Here is a 19,682-nt window from a genome sequence, read left to right as displayed (position 1 = left end):
TCCTCCTGTCAGAGAGTGAGACTCAGGGTCTTTGACTGCAGAAGTGGTCGGCTCGCCGAAGCTAAAGGCTACTGCTGTCCTATGAGCTTCAATCAAGCTCATTCGCGCGGTTGGTTGTGATGCAGCGCTGTGATCACCGCCGCGGTGGAAAACACTTTTCTGAGAGCTGAGGGCGGCTGCAGCGATGACAGGTGTGTTACTCACTGACCCGCCGCTGACCTCCAAAGGTCGGTGAAGAAGAAATGTGGTTTTGAAGTTTGCTGTGAGACTAGGATGCGATTTCAAATGTGGGGGCACGGTGCTCACTTGTTTTACAGATGTCTCTTGTTCCCTGTTTCTCTCCGGTTTCATTTCGGTAACGGTCAGGGTTTCTTCTTGTTTTCTGCCTGATTTTGCACGTAGACCCTGATATGAGGCCGTAAACTCCTGGAAATCGGACGTGAGCCCCTCACTAAGAGAGCTGGAGGAGACAGTAGGTGAAAGCGCGGGCTGGTGGATAATGGATTGCACTGTGGCAGGCGGAGACTTGTTCCTTTTCGGGGTTGAAATCTCCTTTTCATCCTTGCCTTGAGCTTGTTTGTCAGCGTTGTCATGCGGCAGCGCCGCCAAGTTATCAATTACATGGGGATGAGATGCAGATAGGACTGGAAGCCCTCTGTCAGCAGATGCGAGAGGAATAGAGTCGCTGCCACTCTGACTTCTGTTAACATGCGGTGAGTGGAGCCAAAGAGAGGATTTCACTGCATCTGTGGATAAATTGACTCCTGGCTCAGAGGTGTTATTCATCATTGATTCAAATGCAGCTTGAGCAGCAGAGAGGAGGGTCCTCTCGTTATTAGGGATCAGCGGCATCTCTGCCTGTGCGTGAGCCCTGGTAGCTGTTGGCCTGCCTTTCTGCGCCGGGAGCAGCTTCGGCGGCTGTTTGCGCGGCGAGGCGGTCACAGTCACCGCCTCTGTCGTTTGTATTCTCTCCCGACGCGGCGTCGGACTGGTGGCGGGCGAGGCCTCCTCTGGAATCTTGGCAGCGACTGCCGCCACGTGTCGATACGCGTTTTGTGTTGGCGGCGCTTCGGTGCCATGACCAATCGTGTTCTCCTTTCTCCAAATGCGATCCTTTGTGACAGTTGAGCCTTTTGTTTGTTCTGTGTGATAACCTTGGGAATCTTTTTCTGCCCTGACTACAAAGAAAAAGAAAACAACACGTCACTCAGGTTTCGTTGCCAAAGTCCGTCCTTGCTGCAAACCACCATGTAGAAAAATATTTCATAAGATATTTTAGAGTCGTGGATCAATGATGTGCTGTCACTTGGCACTACATTTAAAGAGTTTTTTAAATGAGTAATTGATTGAAGCTTATTTCAGCAATTTAAAGTGATTAAAGTGGTGTTAACATTGTTTGTTGCAAGATTGAATGAACTACATTCATCAATTCACAGAATTATTATGCCAATATTACATCAATGTCTACATTTAAGACATACTGTATTAACCAAGGTCAAAATAACAGCCATTGTGTGCCGACAGTATTGAAGTAGAGCCATTTAGATTTAACACCAGCAGGAGTTCTCCGTTCTCATGATTAACAGGTCAAACCTACAATACAAAATATTGATTCAGTTCCATTCACCCTCATGCTGACTGCAATGAATCATATATATTATCACATTATTATAGTCAACAACAATACACAAAGATTGACTGACTTTTTGGACTTGGCTTAAGTTTATGTCTCTATAATTAAGAAAACCTATTCAGGTTTTAAACACTGGAGGTGATATGAGGAATATTTTGATTAATGGGTCCATTTAATAATAATAATAATACCACATATTGTCTCCAATGTGTCCAAGGACACATCCTTGCAATGACAATGCAGTTAAAATGATTCATTTCCGCCGTCTGCAGAACTTCGTAATAGTCACACTATGATCAGGGAACATTACGGATGGATTTATGCCTTTCTGTCAACGGGCCCTAGTGAGCTCTGGAGCTGATGTATAGTTCAGCGTTCAATTTTTGCTTGGCATAGATCATAGATTGGCGCATCGTGAGATCTGTGTACCATACATTATCTGACAGGTTCAGTAATAGTGATCATCTTCACCTTCTTATGCCTCAAAATATAAATTTGCTCAAAGCTGCAGCAGAACTCACAATAAACCGCTGAATGTTCTGAGTGTCCAAACAGAAAAAATGTGGACACATTAGCTTGGACTGTGATCGATATTTGCTTTCTGATTTAGATGCACTAATGTTTATTCAAACACTTAATTCAGGTCTCGTTATTAATTTATATGATAAACAAGAACAGGAATGAAAACATTGGTGTCAAGTGCACAGAATAAATGATCAGACAGCGTGGGAGGTGAACAGATTAATCCACGTTGACACTGCTGTTTGTAGCAGGGTTTTTACATCATACACTAATTACACAACATATTGTAGTATGTCTGGCAACGAGGCAGAACTGTTGAATGAACTGAAAATGTAGGTGTAACCAGCTAAATAGTAAATGTAAAATGTAAACACAAGTCACAATGTATACTTTTCTGACACAAATATTTAGTAGCAGTGACACAAATGAGCAACACAACAAAAGAGCACATACCAGTAAGCAGGACAAGTCCCAGTGTGACAGAATAAACGCTCCTCATTTCTCTTGAGTCCTGTTTATAATACTGTACCCCAGGTCCATGTGAAAAACCTGTTCTTATAGCAGCTTAGTCCCACTGAGCAGAAGGTATCAGGTGTTATCAGAGCATCATCCTGTACAAGGAGCTTTTGTCTTCATTAGTTTTCATGGATTACATTTCCTTTTTGTACATGCGCTGTATAGTTGTAAAGGATGCATTTATTTCTTAATTGAACTGAGCTATTTGAATTAATACTCTAGCATAAGTTTCTGTCTTTTAAGCGCATGATGTTCCCATTAACCTTTTTTTCACATCTTTAAAAACTGCTAAAACACCAAATATAATTGGCTTCAAATATCACCAAGGTTTGTATTTTTGCATGTAATGTACTGTACTGTTACACTGGTCTCTCCCTGCACAAGTACAATCTGAGTTCACTACCAGTTAATAAGTAAATCTTTAATAGTAATTGTAGTTTTGCTGCTCTAGTAAAGCTGTGACATAGACAGTGACTGTGGGAAGCACATAAACCACGCCTCTCTGCAGGGGACATGCAGCAGACGGGCAGACCAAGCTCAGAATTTTGTGCCATCAATGTGCCCGGCAGCAAACGACACCACTCACACACTGTGCTTGAAATTACTTCTAACTAGATAAAACTTAAAAAGAATGTGCGATAACTTTGCTGTGGATGGGTTTGCCAGAGGCCAGTTGCACTTCACAATGTATTGGAAAAGGGAGGTGGGGTACAGTGGGGAGATGAGGGCAGGCCATTGTTGTCTATAAATATTGCATTTAACATATATAGTATAATATATACAGTATATATTACTATAGGAACTCACAGTATAATACTGTAAGATGGATGCAGTACTGTACCTTGTGGATGTCATTGACACATTGACAGAAGCAGAAGCATCAGAGCCTCATCAGACCAAAGGACAAAGGAGGCTGTTTTTTGGCTGGGAGCAATAGTTTATAACGTCTGGGACTTTACAAGCCTATAAGACATCACAGTGGGTAAGCTAGCCAAGTTATTGCTCTGACCTTCACGCGAAGGTTGGTTCAACATTCGAGGAGTGAGCGCGGAGACATGCAGATGGCCGAGTTCAAACTCAGCCCTGCTCTCTGGAAAGGCTCTAAATGAGGAAAATGTGAAAGGCCAGCACAAAATAAAATGTCCTTTAGGACATCTAACTTAGAAGAATGGGATATTAATGTGAGATAGAGTTGTTTTAGCTGGAGCTACAGCTCTGTCGCAAACAAATTTGTAGAAGTGAACTTTTCAGTGGTTTCTTGTTACTTGTATTCAGTATCCATTAAAAATTCACATAGGCAATAGAAAAGAAGCCAATACTGGTGCTGATGTTTATGGCTTTATGTAGATTAGGTAATTAGAAGCAGAATTTTATCCAAATGAATTAAATGAACAGACTTAACTCTAACTTCCCTACCAAACAACATACTTCTGAAAAATGCTGGAATAGTAATTACTGAGCTACAAAGAGAAAAACGTCTATTAGTACCGACATTGTATTGCCACTAAGCATACAACAGACAACTATGCTGAAACGTGTCATTGTCACGAGGGTCAGGCGATGAGCTTCAAACAGGAGTGCAGAATCTCAATTCCATGCAGTTCCCTAAGTTTCTTCATGTGTCTGGAAATTAAGAGAAGTCATTTTAATGTGGTTCTATACAGCAGTTATAGCTATTACCATGAAAAAGCATATTTATCCAATTACCCCATGCCCAGAATGTAATAAGTGCGGTGATTATAATATTAAACTAGTCTATCAATGCTCCTTCAGATTAGTTTGTGCACTGTAATCAACAGCAGGTGGTTCATAGCGTGGTGTGAGGGGGCACCTGGGCTCAGATTGACACAGCTTCCCCAGAGCAATCGCCGCGTTTCGCTGCACAGCTGTCCTCTCCGCATCCCCTGCAGCGCGGCGCAGCAGCAGCAGCACAATATCAGTTCCCAGCAGGTTGCTTGCAGTTCCCTCCAGCTGTAGGCAGTGAGCCAAGCACAGGGCTGCGTTTCCTGACACCGTTTCATCACAGCCGGAGCTCAGCAAGCGACGTAAAATGGACAGTTCTGTGAAGAATGATAAAGGAACAGCGGATAAGGAGCATAATGTAATACCAAACATGAGAACCACCACTGCACTCAATCACATGAATACGAAACAACAAAAAACTGTACCCACACACACACAAGCACTTGATTTGCATATTAGGTCAACCCTCAATTTTTATTCATGGACTAATAGAGGAGCTAGTAAAGGTTATGCTAACATGCCAGTCATTTCTCACTTTTATCAGACTTCACCAGCTCCTCTCGTGCCAAATGACTGGCAGCGGTGCACACTGTCAGAGTCTTAATGGCATACTTAGTGGCAGTTTGCCCTGTTCCCTGGGAGGAGACAAAAATAACAGCAACATGTTAAAAAGTAGCACATGTGGCTGTAAAACTCCACCGTGTTGACAACCGTATACCATGTTGTGTGAAACTCGATCCGTTGTTTATGTTTTGTTATTGTTATTCATAGGGTTCAGGATTATAGTAGAATAATAGTTTTGATTTTGATATATGTTTATCCCTGTGAGGAAATGGTTTCTTTCAGTTTGGTTTTGTGTTACAATGATAATGAATGATTAATAATAATTGCCGTGCTCCTTGAAATGGATTTGTTTATAAAAGAATGGCTGTTATTCCTGAATAGTTAATGTCAGAGCACCTCATTTAAAGCTGAAAGTATTGACTCTTTCACATCATTGAGTGTTTCATTTTAAATGTAATGTGGCAGTTTACAAAAGGACTAAGTTTGTGAAAACTGTTTAGTTTTTCATTATTTGTGGCACCTGTAGCACAAAACACAGTACATGCATGTAGGCTGTGAGAACAGCTGATAAAATGTTTTAAAAGAATCCTGTTTTACACCAGATTCAGCATGCAGCGACTGGACAGGCAGACAGACAGACCACGGCCCCTCCTTACAGTGCTAACGCGGACATGGACAATGATTATGCGGTCTTTGTGGAAAATATCGATGTGGAGATCTGTTCTCTCCAGCTCCAAATACAAAGTGTCTTATGTAGATGACATTTGACTTTTTAGAATTTAGAAAGCCAACAAAACAGGCGGCAGGGAAATAAAATAGTGTAAAAGTATAATACAAAAGTGTTATTTATATTCACAAACTGTGGTATGTCAAAGTTATACAGTACCTTCAGCAACCGACGCATGGTTTGGACAACATCCCCCTGAATAGCACGCCTAACAGCCTCGGAGGACTGCGGGAGGACAGTGCTCAGCACGCCTGTGGCTCTCTGAAGGACAGGCAGAAATACTGGTATTAGAAACAGGGAAAATACTGTAGAAAACAAAGAAAAGTAGAACAAGAAGGAAACAGCAAAGAATCAGTTGCCATAGCATAGAATCAAGAGATATGGAAAGAACGTTAGTAAAGAGAAAAGACAACAAAGTCTCCTACTGGAGACAAAGAGAATGATACAGAATGGTAGGAAACAGTGGAAGCTAGAACCAAATTCAGAAAATCTGAAGGTGCAAACAAGACTAAGAATAAAGCTTACTGTGAAAGTGACAATATGCTGTAGTTATGCGAAAAGTGGTCTGAGTAAGATTTAGTGGAGTGAGGACAAACTACATGAGAGGTTCATGGCTAAGAATAAATCAGCTTTAAAAGGTCACAGACTGTAGGTGTAGGCTTTGTTTTAGGGGCACAAAGGAAAACCTTGGGCTAATACACAACTTTCATTTGTCAGCAGACATCGCTTTAGATCATACTGTAGCATAATGCTACTGTAGATAGTAGTACCAGTAGCAGTTTTACTCACTGTTATAACTCTTCCATCACTATCCTTCAGCAGGCTCAGACAACAGTCACACAGTGAGACAGCATGCTCCTACAAACAGGCATGGACAGACAGATTGGCAAAACCCTGAACTATAATTCAGCTAGACCTTGTCTCAGAAATATAATCGCCATCTATCAAATAATACAGTAAACAAGAAGAAATAGGCAGGTTTTACACAACATTTTTTTAGGAACTGAGACCATAGTGCATGTGAAAAAAAACTGGTTCAAGTGTACAGCGGGAGACGGTACTTTTAATGATGTACTGTAGTTGAGTGAAAATCCATAGTTTAGGTAATCAGGGCCACACATCTCCTTCCTTACCCTGATGACAGAAGTGGTTATGGAAGAAAGGATGATGATCAAGCCGAGCATGGGGTAGAGAATGTCTTTGTATTCATTAGAAATGCAATGCTTCTGCAATGACAACCCACAGGTTAGAATATGAACAAAGTTCATACAGTGAGCGCACATATGTCAGCAATTTGTATTTCTCCATTCATTCAAAATAGCATGCAATCGTACTAACCACAGCTTCCAGAAAGGCATCCCAGCACCCTGGATCATGAGCAAGAGTGTGGAGGATGACATCATCCCGAGCCAGATGGCCAATAGCTGATATCAGTGGTGGAAGGAGATGCTGATTGGACTTACTGATATTACCCTGAAAATCAGAAACAGATGTTGGTTCAGATATACACACACACACACACACACACACACACACACACACACACACACACACACACACACACACACACACACACACACAAACACACACACACACACACACACACACACACACACAAACACACACACACACACACACACAAACACAAAACACTTATCTTACCATTACTGTTGTAAATGGCACAGTGACTGTGTCTGTCAGCTCTTTTCTTAACTGAATGCAAAATCTGTGTAAGGAAAAAAAACACATTTTAACATATTGTTTATGAAAGAATGTTGCATGCTTTCATGAAAATACTGTAAGTGCTACTGCTTAAGAGAAATGTTTAAGATTTAAAATGTTTGAAATTTGTTTTGAACAGCTTATTTTAAGTTATACATATTTAGCACTGAAAGTTAAACTCTGATGGAGTGAAGTGTTGTAAATTTAGGATATAGCACATTTTTGTTGAGAAACTCTCACTGTGACATAGAAAAAGCTCTCCCAGTTCACTGTTTGACACCTTGACTTATTTCATGCTGTGCTCGACAGCCAGGGTTGTCCTTTCATGTCTATTTTCATGAGCCATCAGAGAGGGAAACAGGTTGAGAATGGCCTTTTGCCATCAAGTGACATTAACACTTAGGTAGCACTTGCTGATTTATTAAAATATGCCACACTTCCTATGTCACAGAGGACCTTTCCAGAAGTGTTTCTAATACACACATGTGATCTTATCTTGTTAATTAGTCTGAATCATTAATCATCTAAAATTACTGTACTGTATGTATCTCCTTTTCCAGAAACGTGAAAATGGTTTAAGGACATTTGTTTTGGCACTGTATTAGTACCTCTTTTCTCCTGCAAAAGTCTCCAGGATCTTGCCTGCTGAGTTCTCCTGTAGTTGCTCGATCTTTGAAATGGACGTTATGAGGTTCCGCACTAATCTTAAGGTCCAGTATACACGCAGAGTGACAAAGAATGAGAGAAAGTACTAAAATGAATAAAAAGTAATAAAGCCAAACTTGATAAAGTAATTCCACTCATTTGAAATGCACTTTAAACAAATGTGTAAAAAATTAAAGAGATGTGATCTTGTTTTCTGATTTCACGGTATTCATTTTGGCATTGTGCCTCTTCTAACGAGTTAATTACTGTTCAATAAAGAACTTACATGTGAACATCCAGGTTGTCAGTTGCCAAACATCTGCCGTGTGGCGTCTGTGAGTACAGAGACAGCAGCGTTAAGCATTCCTTCTGTACCGCAACATGTTCTGACGTTACCAGGCGAACAATGGCGTGTCTGAAGACTGGACATCGCATCAGCAGCTTTTGGTTTTCGTCTGAAAGCACAGCGAGGGGGGCAGGTGAAAAAAAAAAAAAAGAGTTTTGATGGAAATTACATGGTTTGTTTGTAATAACAATTCACAAGAGATGACATATTTTTAGTTAGATGAATGAATAAAATAAATGAATCTATTTAATGTTTATTCCTTTCAGCTGATGAAGTTAAATCGCTATTTAGAAACTGAAGTTGTTGTAAATGATCCACATACCATTACTGCAACAAATAACTGTCCATAACTTCAGGACAGACAAACATAACTCCTGGCTGCTTGGATCCTCAGATTTCTGCAACAGACAACTGTGAAAAAACAAACTTTGTTTTTAGTCCCCTTGAGTTTTTTCATATAAAGAACATCTTGTACTAATCAGTTGTTTGTATCCAAATGCTAAGTATTCACTCTGTGTTCCTGAGCTTATGGTAAGACCAGGTAGACAGCACTGATAGGAGATCTACCGTGTCACATTTCTGTTCTGTGCTGTGCCTTTTGCCAGCTGAAGCTTGATTTTACTGTACAGTATATATAAAGTTTGACCCTTTTTGTAGTGATATTAGTCGCTCTCCTACCTGAAGCACTTTGCAATAAAAGAGGAACTTATTTGAGGTTTTCTCTATGATAATGCCTCTTCAGATTATAATCACACTGGCCTTCTCTGATACTCCATTCACAAGCTGTAGCTTTCAGTTGGTGTGGGGCTTAACAGAAGTATCCCTGGCTATTTTCATCAAGCTCAGACTGTAATTTCTTCTCAGACAACTTGAATAATGACAGTGCTAACAATGGACTAGATGGAAAGTATGAGACAAGTTAATAATAACCCTACTGATCTGACATGAGGGAGTCATAATTTGTATCTTGTGCTAAACACACCCTCTTTCTGGGACAAAACACAGGGCCTTTGCTCGTTTCAGCATCCACTTCAATCTCCAGCGTGATCACGGTTTCCTCTTTGGGCTATCACATGAACAACCAAAGGGACAGAGGGCGGACAATAATCTCTGTAGTTTAAGCCATCATTGTCTCTGTGTATCCTTTCTCTGGATCCATCTGTCAAAGCCCCTCCGAGGGCTGACAGCCACCTCTCCCTCTGGTCTCCTTACCTCCTCACTGTGTCATTGGTGCTGATGATACTAAAGCCATTGTTTAGCCTGAAAAGGGTCTGGCCTGTACCTGTTAAAAGAGAACAGCAGATACCGTACAGGACTTTAAAAAGGCCACACTGTAAATAGTATCATCACCAGTTAGTCTCAAGGTTTTAGAGAAACACATGGTCACATTTTAGTTGGGCTTGCCTTATTGACCGGTGTACTGTCAAGGGACAGTGAGTCAGAAAGCAATAAATAAAACAAACTGAGAGAGTAAAGTAAGGGATGGGTGATGTTCTGTGTACAGAAAGAGGAGAAAGCAGAGCTTTAGGGGAGAACAATTGTCAGCTCTGTTGATATTCTTTTATTTTGTACCACTGAATGGATTGTCAGATGGTCTGACCTTCATCCACTTGTTTCTTCAAAATGCTTCTGTTGAAAACCAATGGCCAATTTTCATTTGTTATTTTCCAGAATATATAAATGTATTTTTACTTTTGTGAGTTTCAAGACATTTCAGGGAGCATTTAGGATTGTCTTTACAATGTCTTTGAGAGTACCTAAAAAAACCCCGATGCAAACGATAGAAGAGAAAGAAAGAAGGGTTCATTTATGCTATTCTGTGGGGGCCATTGAATGTCTTAATAAATAAAAAATAAACATTTAACATTACGATATGGTGCAGTGCACGGTAAAGCTTTTTGGTTGTGGACAAAAATGTTCACAGTCATTCCATCCATAAATCCATTCAGCCTTTCCACTGTGTTACCAGTACGCTGTGTGAAAGGCAAAGGGTTGTAACATGTCAGAAGTACTTTAAAAAACGACTACTCTTCAGGGGACCATCGCCACTGACTATCATTTATATCATCATTTATGCTGCTCGTGGCCGGTGTTAAAAAAGGAGAGCTGAGTCAAAGTCATTTCTTGGGTCAAAAACATTCGCAAAAATATCCACAGCTGACAGATGAGAGGTGGACAAGCTGGTAAAGAGGAACTGCTGCCTGCCCCACTTTTCACGCAGGTTTAACTAAACTTTTTATCTGAATTATTAAAGACTTCTCTAGTTTTTAGCATCTCCCTGGATTTTGCATTACTGTAGAAAATAAGCTCTGTGACAAAACATGCCTTTGATCCCTAAATATTTATTGTGAATACATATATATAAACTGCATATACTGTATACAGTACTAATAATCCCTGTCCATCTAGAGAACCTCTGCTACACTGTCAGCAATCTACAGAGCTCATAGACAGGTACCACCGTTCATTTACTGACAGGGGCTGAGTGCCACCAAGCTTATGGAAGGGAGACCTGCTATCACGGGTGTTTCATTAAATTGCACCCAGACAGGTCCATCAGGTTGTAACAGTGGTTTCTGCCATCCCAACACACCCCTGCTATATCTACCTTTTGACAGCAAATACTGCTAACATTGCCTGCAAAGCATGTACTTTACACTTTCTAACGTATAAATAGTCATTATGCCGTACTTCAGCTAACTAATGGAATTTCTGGCTTAGAAAAGCCAACTCTGCAATTCAGCGAGCACATTACATCAGCATTGACAGGCTTTGGGAATGTCTAATTCTGCAAGTTGAAATGATGAGATCACAGATCAAATAAAACATCCACTTTATGAAACACTTTAAATGTGGTTTCATTGTGGCACATGGTGCAATAAAATACAATGTATTACCTCCTTCCACAAAGTGACCTATGAGGTAGCACTGACATTTTGCTCTTTCACACTGCTTTTATAGTCTAGATTGAAAATTTGCTCACTGTGACAAGCAAATGGAGCAAGGAATTTGGTGATGGATGGTGCTGAGCTGCACATCTTCCACTAAAGAACAACTGATAAAAACGTGTTTGTTGCAGGTTATCTTGAGCTGATGCAGAGCACTTATTTACTTACAGAAACAAACCAACAAACTAAAGCAATTGTGCAAACCTAGAAGGACACTCACAGTCAGTAATGGTGTGTGAAAGGATTTCCAGTCCTCCACAGTAAAATAAAGGCATCTGACCAGGACTTGAAAGCTTCTCCAGCAGTAGAGGTACTGTTGTGGAGTTCCCTTCCCCTTTTTCAAACGTCTTCCTGGCATTCATCTCCTGAGTTTCTCTGTCTTCTTCCAAATCCACCTGGATCAGGTATTCTGAATCGAGAAAGAAAAAGGGTAAAAGAGGGAAGCAGAGAAATTGGACCATAACAGAAAACAACGTTATTCTACAGTACCTGACCCTTGCCTGTTGGTCTGAATACATGTAAATTATAGGCAGATTTCAGATGATACGTAAACGTAATGGCAAGTTTTATGACCTACAATAAAAATCACAATTTCTGTAAATCACAGTAAAAGGTGATGTCATAGCCACAAAGCAAAGGATGGACAGGTTCTATAAGAAACTTCTTTTCAAGGTATTTTTTAATTAAAATCTATAGCACTAAACACAATTTCACTGCTAAGAAAACCAAGTTAGATCAAGGTTTGTTTGTTGTAGGTCAACTTTATAACTGCAATAAGGAATAATTGCATTAGAGAAGATGCTGCCTGGTGATAGTCAGTGTGTGAGGGGTCACAAAGGCCATGATAATGACAGTAAAAACCTCTCTAATGTCTAGCTTTGTGGTCACTCAGTCCAACTGACTGAAAAACAGAAAAAATACTGTGTTTGTTCCATTCGAATCAATTGTGCCTTCATTTGCAAGTGTATATCAGAAATGTACCTAGACTAGACTTTTGTGTTGCCTCACATTGCCTTTGCCTGGATAACACAAAAAACAAAGAGGGAAAACAGAAGAAGCCCCATAATGGAACTAAAGCCAGACAACAATTATCCCAGCACTTTTACTCCCTGCAGTCTGTATTTACCATTTACAGTACAGCCTTCTTATGCTTTATGTACTGTAATATTATTAAAACTGAATCGTGTGAGAGAGTAAAATGACGCACGACACCTAAGATGTCAATACAAAAGTTGACACATACAAAACTTTAAGCTTTCTAAACCAATCTCACAAAGACTGTAGTTACCTTTCGCCATTTTCTCCTTCCCAGGTTCAATTTCCATTATGTTTTTAAAGCAGTTTCTAGCCTGAAAAAGAAGGTTTCATTTGTAACATATTATATGGTACAGCCACTGAATGTGTCTCTTACACACAATAGAAATCAATATCTTTGTACAATATACAGTATAAATACAAAGGTGTGGGATATGAAAAAGTATGATGCATTTTTCAAAAATTGTTTTTGAGATAGGTACAAGGTGTCAAGGCAATGGATTGTTGTAAAACACTGATTACTTTGTATGCTACTTTTATAGCGTATACAAATATCCCTTTTAACCTGTTGCAGTCATACAATTTTTCTTTCTGCTGGTTAGAATACTTTTTGTAAGAAGAACAAGAAAGGTGTACAAAAGGCAGGTGTGAATAGCTATAATCACACCCGATAAGCACTTATGCTCACCTCATCATATTTCTTCAATATCAAATATGCTTTGCCCATGTGTACATAAGCCTTTATGCATCTATCATTACACTGAGAGAGAAAGAAAGAATGTGATCAGCAGCACATCTTCAAATGATCTTTACTATTTTTCTGTTGACCAGCACTAGGCCTTACCTTCAGAGCCCATTCACAGTCAGCTATGGCCTCCTCGTACTTTTTCAGCTTTATGTAGGCCTGAATGGATTACAAACATGGGACAGGTACAGTGTAGTAACTCCGCACAAAAAACATCTCAACCACTCTTTCCAAAAATAAACTAGGGCAGCATTCTGAGTCGCTAATATGCTTTCAGTCATTTTCAACTGAGCTTTGTGAACTATGAATTGGCCTTGAGGTTTTGCTGTTACAGTACAAACATTACAGTGAGTAGAGGCCACAAATCAGTGTTTTTATCCATCCATCCATCCATCCATTTTCATCCGCTTATCCGGGGCCGGGTCGCGGGGGCAGCAGTCTAAGCAGAGAGTTCCAGACTTCCCTCTCCCTGGACACTTCCTCCAGCTCTTCCGGTGGGACCCCAAGACGTTCCCAGGCCAGCCGAGAGACGTAGTCTCTCCAGCGAGTCCTAGGTCTTCCTCGGGGCCTCCTACCGGTGGGACATGCCCGGAACACCTCCCCAGGGAGGCGTCCAGGAGGCATCCGAACTAGATGCCCGAGCCACCTCAGCTGGCTCCTCTCGATGTGGAGGAGCAGCGACTCTACTCCGAGCTCCTCCCGGGTGACAGAGCTCCTCACCTTATCTCTAAGGGAGCGCCCAGCCACCCTGCGGAGGAAGCTCATTTCAGCCGCTTGTATCCTTGACCTTGCCCTTTCGGTCATGACCCAAAGCTCATGACCATAGGTGAGGGTAGGAACGTAGATTGACCGGTAAATTGAGAGCTTTGCCTTTCGGCTCAGCTCCCTCTTCACCACGACGGACCGATACACCGACCGCATTACTGCAGCCGCCGTACCGATCCGTCTGTCAAACTCACGCTCCCTCCTTCCCTCACTCGTGAACAAGACCCCAAGATACTTAAACTCCTCCACTTGAGGCAGGAACTCTTCTCCAACCTGGAGAGAGCAAACCACCTTTTTCCGGTCGAGAACCATGGCCTCAGATTTGGAGGAACTGATTCTCATCCCAGCCGCTTCACACTCAGCTGCAAACCGCACCAGCGCACGCTGGAGGTCCTGGCCTGATGAAGCCAACAGGACAACATCATCTGCAAAAAGCAGAGATGCAATCCTGTGGTCCCCAAACCAGACCCCCTCCGGCCCCTGGCTGCGCCTAGAAATTCTGTCCATAAAAATAATGAACAGAACCGGTGACAAAGGGCAGCCCTGCCGAAGTCCAACATGCACCGGGAACAGGTCTGACTTATTGCTGGCAATGCGAACCAAGCTCCTGCTCCGGTTGTACAGAGACCGAACAGCCCTTAGCAAAGGGCCCTGGACTCCATACTCCCGGAGCACCCCCCACAGGATGTCACGAGGGACGCGGTCGAATGCCTTCTCCAGATCCACAAAGCACATGTAGACTGGTTGGGCAAACTCCCACAAACCCTCAAGCACCCTGCTGAGGGTATAAAGCTGGTCCAGCGTTCCACGACCAGGCCGAAAACCACATTGTTCCTCCTGTATCCGAGGTTCGACTATCGGCCGAATTCTCCTCTCCAGTACCCTGGCATAGACTTTCCCAGGGAGGCTGAGAAGTGTGATCCCCCTATAGTTGGAACACACTCTCCTGTCCCCCTTTTTGTAAAGAGGGACAACCACCCCGGTTGTCCAGTCCAGAGGAACTGTCCCCCTCCTCCACGCGATGTTGCAGAGGCGTGTCACCCAAGACAGCCCCACAACATCCAGAGACTTGAGGTACTCAGGACGGATCTCATCCACCCCCGCTGCTCTGCCACCGAGGAGCTTACTAACTACCTCGGTGACCTCAGCCTGGGTGATGGGCGAGTCCGCCTCTGAGTCCCCTGCCTCTGCTTCCTCAGCAGAAGGCATGTCGGAGGGGTTGAGGAGATCCTCAAAGTACTCCTTCCACCGTCCGATAACATCCCCAGTTGAGGTCAACAGCTCCCCACCTCCACTGAAAACAGAGTTGGTAAAGAACTGCTTCCCCCTCCTGAGGCGCCGGACGGTTTGCCAGAATCTCTTTGAGGCCGAGCGACAGTCCTCCTCCATGGCCTCCCCGAACTCCTCCCAAGCCCGAGTTTTTGCCTCCGCAACGGCACGGGCTGCAGCACGCTTGGCCTGCCGGTACCCATCAGCTGCCTCAGGAGTCCTACAGGTCAACCATACCTGGTAGGACTCCTTCTTCAGCTTGATGGCGTCCCTTACCTCCGGCGTCCACCACCGGGTTCGGGGATTACCACCACGACAGGCACCGGAGACCCTGCGTCCACAGCTCCGAACGGCCGCGTTGACAATGGAGACGGAGAACATGGTCCACTCGGACTCTATGTCTCCCACCTCCCTCGGAATCTGGTCGAAGCTCTCCCGGAGGTGTGAGTTAAAGGTCCGTCTGACAGAGGGTTCAGCCAGGCGTTCCCAACAGACCCTCACAATACATTTGGGCCTGCCAAGTCGTTCCAGCCTCCTTCTCTGCCAGCGGATCCTACTCACCACCAGGTGGTGATCAGTTGACAGCTCAGCCCCTCTCTTCACCCGAGTATCCAAAACATATGGCCGAAGGTCAGGTGAAACGACTACAAAGTCTATCATCGACCTCCGGCCTAGGGTGTCCTGGTGCCATGTGCACTGATGGACACCGTTATGTTCGAACATGGTGTTAGTAATGGCCAAACTGTGCCTAGCACAGAAGTCAAATAACATAACACCATTCGGGTTCAGATCAGGGAGGCCGTTCCTCCCAATCACGCCTCTCCAGGTATCACTGTCGTTACCTACGTGGGCATTGAAATCTCCCAGAAGAACGATGGGGTCCCCAGTTGGAGCGCTTTCCAACACTCCCTCCAGGGACCCCAAGAAGGCCGGGTACTCCACACTGCCATTCGGCCTGTAAGCACGAATGACGGTGAGTGACCTATCCCCCACCCGAAGGCGCAGGGAAGCGACCCTCTCGTCCACCGGGGAAAACTCCAACACATGGCGACTAAGCTGGGGAGCTATGAGCAAGCCCACACCAGCCCGCCGCCTCTCACCGCAGGCAACTCCAGAGTAGAAAAGGGTCCAGCCCCTCTCAAGGAGTTGGGTTCCAGAGCCCAGGCTGTGTGTGGAGGTGAGCCCGACTATTTCTAGCCGGTACCGCTCGACCTCCTGCACAAGCTCAGGCTCCTTTCCCCCCAGTGACGTGACATTCCATGTCCCAATAACCAGATTGGTTATCCAGGGATTGGGGCGCCCAGGCTCCCGCCTTCGACTGCCGCCCAATCCACTCTGCACCGGCCCCCTACGGTTCCTCCCGCGGATGGTGGGTCCACTTGAGGACGGCCCCACGTCGCTCTTTCGGGCTGTGCCCGGCCGGGCCCCGTGGGAATAGGCCCGGCCACCAGGCGCTCGCATACGAGCCCCAACCCCGGGCCTGGCTCCAGGGTGGGGCCCCGGCTGCGCCATACCGGGCGACGTCTCTGGCCTTGGTGGTTTGTCTTTCATAGGGGGGTTGTGAACCGCTCTTAGTCTGGCCCGTCGCCCAGGACCTGTTTGCCTTGGGAGACCCTACCAGGGGCATTTAGCCCCCGACAACATAGCTCCCGGGGTCATTCGGGCACACAAACTCCTCCACCACGGTAAGGCAGCGGTTCAGGGAGGTGTTTTTAAACAACTGTAATTTATTATTGGCATAATAAAGAATAAAAAAAGAGATGAATTCACAGGATTAGACTTTCCTACAATGTGTGTTTTTGTTCTAAAACATTTAAAAGACAGACACAGGAAACATAAGAAAAAGATATTCACTTGTGCACGGTTTGTGTATAATGTCTGCATGTCCCGTAGCTCTGCCAAACCATCACTGTAATACTTCACAGCTGTTTCATAGTCTTCTTGAGCATAAGCCTCATTCCCCTTGTCTTTAAGTGCTACAGTAACACAAACAGAAGAACATTTTAAATGCATTGTGCCAGTTCAACAAGGCGCAAAATGCAACAAGCTATTTGGCTCCAAAGGGAACAAAACATCACAGACCAACAGCCTTTTTCTCTTTAGCAATCCTCCTCACTCTCCTTTCTTCAGCATCTTTCTCCATGGTTGTCATGAAATGCTCTTGTAAGAATGAAAAAAAATAAATGCTTGGAATGAGTTCAGAAAAAAAAAAAAAAAAAATATATATATATATATATATATATATATATATATATATATATATATATATATATATATATATATATATATATATATATCCCTCTTTAGTGCTTAAATGTGCTTCTTAAGACACGCGCTCTAAGGTCAATGTAATAAATATAATTAAAGGAGAAACTAAAAGGAACTTGTGGTATAATAATTCTTCTAGTGTATGCCAAATTTAAGGCTCTAAATCAAACCAAGTCAACTACTGCTATTTATCAAAGTTTTTATGTCGTACATTTACTCAATTATGTACTGGACACTAAGTAAACTAGGTGTTTTTGTAGAAATATAACACCTTTGTGACCTAAACAATTATCAATTGACAGAGACATTTTAATTTAGATTCCTTATACAATGAAATCAATACTAGATATAAGTCATGCCCAATAATTTATATCCAGTAATATGGCAATGCCCTCCTCAATATGACAGTTTGACAGTTTAATATGCAAGTGAAGAGCTGAAGAGTCCAACCTCTGCCAAGTGAACTGAAAAAAGAACAGGTGCCTGAATGGGTCTCATGGCAGATATTGCAAAACATAGCCCTATCAATATGAAAATTTCAGAAGGCACTTTCCTATCAAGGACATACAATATACTGTACCATCTATCTCTCCTTATACTATAGTGCCACCAATCTCCAGGCAAGTCTGCAGCCTCCATCCTGTTTTTCCATGATGCATGGGAACCTTGTTAGAAGTTAAGGCTGCTGCTGTTCACTCCAGACAGCAGAAATCTCAAGTGAAGCAAACTGCATGTCTTACAGTTGCATTTGTTCAGGCAGGCGGTTGGAAAAGGGCTCATCTCATCTGAACTATTCCCCTTAATTTGTCATAGGAAATATCTGCTTGAACAGAGGATCAATTAATGCAAAGGACACTCAGAGATTGCCACTTACCTGGATTTTCATTGTGTGAACCCTGTAAATCAAGAAAGAAATAATTAAAACATTATTTACAAAAACTCCTCCTTCCTTGTTATAACTGACTACATATTTACAACAAGAGAAAACATGCCCGTGTAATTAGCTATTAGATCACACACCTCGATTAAAATGCCAATACAATCTCTTTCTTATAAAGTGACATATAGAAAGCATGCATCATGCAGCAATAAGGGGCAAAAAGAACAGAACCAGCAAGAGAAAGACAGACTGGGTCACAGACAACATGATCGAGACTGAGAGTGACAGAGTGCAAAAGCAGGAGTACAATTGTGTGCGGGTGACCTTGCATGCATGTCTTTACCAAGGAAGGCTGGAGTGGTGGGTTCGAGTTGATTGTAGTCTTGTTGACTTTGGTCCTGCAGGGTTCATCCAAGGCAGCGATGTAGCAATCAGCCTCTTTTATTGCCTTTTGCTGGAGTTCAACATCAGGGGATTTTAAATGCCCCACTAGCTCAGCTGAAATAATATAGTGATATATTGTATAATCAGAATATGTACGATGCATCCCATATACTTTGCCTAAAAAACATTCTTATTTACACAATTGTGCTTTCACGCTACACATTACAATGTGACCTAGTTATGCTATAAGGGCCAAAACACACTTCATATACAGCCAAATACAGATTAATTGAATGGTCGCTGCTTGGCTAATGACGACATAACATCTTAGCTAGTTTTGACTACATACTGTAGCAACTGTAGCAATTAGTAACAATAATTTGACAATGTACCACAACAAATTAATTGTGGGTTAGCAAATTAACTATAGTTAATTATAGCAGCACTAGCTAACTAAAATAACTCGCTAACAATTAGCTACAGAGAATATTCGTGGATATGAGGTTAATGTTAATGATTGCTGATGTTCATGGCACGTGTTACTTACTTATTATGTCAACGTTGTTCAAAAAGCGATCGAGGTCTTCAAGCTTTTCCATACTGGCTTCGTCCTCTGCTAAGCAGAACTTTGTTTCATAAGCTACTAATGTTATATAGCCGACTTTCCCCACAGGCGTCTCAGCGTGGAGTTACCATAGAGACTGGATGCCTTCACGGACGCTCGTAATCCCCGCGTTTGAATCTTTGACGCTCATGTCTACTAGTTAAATGCGCTTTAGATATGATCGGAAAATGTACGAACATGTGCAAAACAAAATTTTCCGGATGAAACTTACTCAAGATATGTAAGAAAATTTATTTTTACGTTTGTCAGGAGAGGAACCGGTCAAGACACAGCTGGCACAGTGGAGTGGCAGGTGTGTCCTGAACGCCTCTTCTATTTAACAGTGCATATCACTTGCTACATAAT

At 42.8% G+C, this 19,682-nt stretch overlaps 1 protein-coding gene across 1 annotated transcript; it reads right to left on the bottom strand.

Annotated features, from left to right (window-relative positions):
- Positions 1-1,421: 1,421 nt before the first annotated feature.
- On the bottom strand, positions 1,422-19,420 carry ttc12 (tetratricopeptide repeat domain 12). The gene is made up of 21 exons (XM_029171213.3): positions 19,260-19,420; positions 18,672-18,826; positions 18,323-18,344; positions 17,263-17,340; positions 17,035-17,156; positions 13,246-13,305; positions 13,090-13,161; positions 12,655-12,715; positions 11,587-11,775; positions 9,631-9,700; positions 8,741-8,829; positions 8,359-8,527; positions 8,036-8,131; positions 7,368-7,431; positions 7,044-7,178; positions 6,839-6,931; positions 6,495-6,563; positions 5,865-5,966; positions 4,950-5,049; positions 4,503-4,731; positions 1,422-4,294 (listed from the first exon to the last, which is right to left on the bottom strand). Exons 1-21 carry the CDS (start codon positions 19,309-19,311, stop codon positions 4,225-4,227), a joined length of 2,097 nt encoding a protein of 698 aa, XP_029027046.1. The 5' UTR covers positions 19,312-19,420; the 3' UTR covers positions 1,422-4,224.
- Between the last annotated feature and the right edge of the window lie 262 nt (positions 19,421-19,682).

The sequence above is a fragment of the Betta splendens genome, chromosome 13 (genome assembly GCF_900634795.4).
Source record: "Betta splendens chromosome 13, fBetSpl5.4, whole genome shotgun sequence".
Classification (NCBI taxonomy): Eukaryota; Metazoa; Chordata; class Actinopteri; order Anabantiformes; family Osphronemidae; genus Betta; species Betta splendens.
Note: the sequence above shows the minus strand (reverse complement) of the source record. Positions and strands in the feature narration are given on the sequence as shown.